General features: G+C 45.9%; 1 protein-coding gene across 1 annotated transcript; it reads left to right on the forward strand.

Moving 5' to 3' along the window:
* Positions 354–2,705, forward strand: LOC107607610. The gene has a single exon (XM_016309542.1). The coding sequence runs from the start codon at positions 354–356 to the stop codon at positions 2,703–2,705; it is 2,352 nt and encodes a 783-aa protein (XP_016165028.1).

Genomic DNA, 3,439 nt, shown 5'->3' on the forward strand with positions numbered 1-3,439 from the left:
TAATAAAAATATATATTTTAAAGGGCAATTTACGTTATTAAATTGTTTCACCCTCAATATTACGCAAATGCACTGTTTCCAATTTCAATACGCAAATACATTGTTTCACTATTTTATATAAACCGCTACTGGCAGTAGCGGTTTACATGTGTGCATAAACCGCTACAACCAGCCGCGGTTTATGTGTGTGAGTGTGTGAGTGTAAACCGCTGCTAGCAGCAGCAGTTTACGTGTGTGCGTGTGTGAGTGTAAACCGCTATAGGCTATAGCGGTTTACGTGTAGTGTGCTGAATGGGGCTGCCTATATAAACCATGGAGGGGCCAAATTTGGAGAGGTAGAGTGTTATTCACAAATGGAGGGGGAGGATAGTTTTGTGGCTCTGGTTCATTGCTTTGGAAAAATTCAAAAGAGCAAAAGGCATGGTGTAAAATTCACAGATAGAGAACCGCTTAATATTTTTATCCGATCGTCGAATACGTTGGCAGAGATTAAGCTAAGCATATTACGGAAGCTCGGTACCTATGGGACGAAGTGGGTAAAAAAAATATTTTACAAGATTTCCATTGCCGTTGTGTCAATCGGTGTGAGATATGAGACCTTCGTGATCGGGTCGGATGAAGACTTGCAGGTCTTGTTTCACTACAGGCGTAGTTTTCCGGAGGTGAGGATACCTGAGCTGCTTGCGAAGTTGGAAGATGGTGTGGATAGCTCTGGGGCATCGACACCGAATCCTCAGTCGACCCCAGCTGGTAGTGCATCAACATCAATGCCTGTGGTAGCAGCGGCAGTTCCAAATGCTGAGCCCGAACAAGCTGGGGCTATTCATGCATATATTGCTCCTGTTGTTCCTGATTTTGAATGCGATGCCGGACCGGATCGAGTTGAGAATGCACTGTTTGATGATGATTCGGATGAGGAGCCTGTCGATATTGGTGGGGACAGTGATGATGATATTCCAAGAGGTGGACGTTCAGCCCATGGAGGTTCCGGTTCTGGAACACAAGAGTACCCTCCCCACCTCTCTTCTTTGAACTTGGAAGCCATCGGCCAACACCATAATGTAGATGCAACATTCGATGGGCAGGGGATGCATGATGGGATACCTATGACTGAATTTCAGATTGGCCAATCGTTCCAGAGTAAAGAGGAAGCCATGTTGAGTGTAAAAGATTACAGTATTCGGCGTGGAGTTGAGTACAAGGTTATGGAGTCCGACAATCTGAAATACCAAGGGAGATGCAAGGAGTTTGGTAACGGGTGCACGTGGTTGATTCGGATAGTCATGCGGAAAAGGAAGAGCACATGGAAAGTTAGGAGGTACAACGGTCCGCACACGTGTATGGCCACATCGATATCAAGCGAACACAAGCAGCTTGATTATCATGTCATCTGTGCGAGAATCTATCCATTGGTTCGAGCTGATGCGTCGGTGTCGATTAAGGTGTTGCAAGAGGCAACGGAGGCGACTTATGGATTCAAGCCTAGTTATCGGAAGGTGTGGTTGGCGAAGCAGAAGGCAGTAGCGCAAATATATGGCGATTGGGAGGAGTCATATGCTAATCTACCACGGTGGATCCTTGGGGTCACATGCACGATGGAAGGTTCTGTTGCTCTACTGAAGACGTCCCCGGTTAGGGTGGGTGACCAAGTTGATGAAGATAGAGTCTACTTTCATCGGATGTTTTGGACATTCCCTCCGTGTATTGAGGCATTCCGCCACTGTAAGCTGCTCGTAAGCATCGACGGAACGCACCTCTATGGCAAGTATGGCGGGACATTATTGTTGGCGATCGCTCAGGATGGTAACTCGAATATTTTGCTTGTTGCGTTTGCACTCGTGGAGGGGGAAAATGCAGAGTCTTGGTCATACTTTCTTTCGAACCTTAGAAGGCATGTCACTCCACAACAAGGTATTCTCGTGATCTCTGATAGACACAACGGCATCAAGGCTGCACTAGAGTCCCCCGATAGTGGTTGGCAACCTCCCCATGCTTATCGGGCATTTTGTATTCGGCATGTTGCTGCAAATTTTGCCCTCACTTTCAAGGGACAGGATGCGAGGAGGTGGCTGGTAAATGCCGCGTATGCGAAGACGGAAGCAGAATTCGACTATTGGTTTGATATAATGAGGACGGAAAACCCGGCCATGTGCGATTGGGCAAACAGAATGGAGTATGAGAGGTGGACACAGCACAAGGATGGGGGGAGAAGATATGGTCACATGACGACCAACATTTCTGAGTGTGTGCACTCTGTCTTGAAGGGCACAAGAAACCTACCGGTGACGTCTCTTGTTAAGTCGACATACCTCCGGCTGGCGGAGTTGTTTGTTGTCCGGGGGCACACGGTAGAGGCACAGTTAGGGTCCGGGCACCGGTTTTCACAGGCAGTAGTTAAGGCCATTGAGCGTAACCTGAAGGATTCGAGGTGCTTCACCGTGACTGTGTTTGATAGACATCACCTTGACTATACAGTGGCTGAGACGACACCCACCAACAAATTCTCTTTGGGTAGCTATCGGGTTTCTCTAAGGGATCGCACCTGCGATTGTGGATACTTCCAGGCGCTGCACTACCCCTGTTGCCATGCCCTCGCATGCTGTGTGCAGTCACGGCTAGATTGGGCCACTTATGTCGATGAGGTGTCGCCTGTCCAGGCTGCCCGGTCATACTCGAAGGGTTTGCCCTCAGCGAGGTTCTACTAGCGGCATCTAGATTTATCATGATTTAGTTCGTTTGTGTTAGTCTTCGTGATTACAAATGTGTTTGTTTGTATCAGTTATGAGTTTTAAGTCTTCTTGGTTTAAATGTTAATGTTAATATAAGTAGTTATTTATCACTTTTCTAGATTTATCGTGCTTTATTTCCGTCATAGCTGTACGATCAACAAACATAAAGTCCATTAACATAAACATAAAGTAAAAACTGACCAAAATAACATTCATCCAACGAGAATAAACATAAAGTCCATCAACATAAACATAAAGTAAAAACTAACCAAAATAACTTTCATCCAACGAGAATAAACATAAAGTCCATCAACATAAACATAAAGTAAAAACTAACCAAAATAACTTTCATCCAACGAGAATAAACATAAAGTCCATCAACATAAACATAAAGTAAAAACTAACCAAAATAACAGTCATCCAATGAGAATAAACATAAAGTCCATAACCGTAACATAAACAACATAACGAGAAATGGAAAACAACAACACATGGTGCTAATCATCGCTATCATCCCGGGCTGCATCATGAAAGTCACCAAGGAGATGAGATCCTGTCCCACATCGAGCGGGACGCCTGACTCGAGTTGGTCGGGCCGCCACCTATCCAATGTCATCAACTGGATGGTCTAACCCAATCGCGGACTGGGGGGGTGCCCCCCATGGTGAACCAAGTATCCAACGGGCTACCTGCAGGCACGTTCAGATCCA

The sequence above is a fragment of the Arachis ipaensis genome, chromosome B07, assembly GCF_000816755.2.
Source record: "Arachis ipaensis cultivar K30076 chromosome B07, Araip1.1, whole genome shotgun sequence".
NCBI classification, from domain to species: Eukaryota; Viridiplantae; Streptophyta; class Magnoliopsida; order Fabales; family Fabaceae; genus Arachis; species Arachis ipaensis.

Coding starts and splice junctions, on each gene's coding strand:
- LOC107607610 (XM_016309542.1), top strand. CDS start 354: ATGGAGGGGGAGGATAGTTTTGTGGCTCTGGTTCATTGCTTTGGAAAA.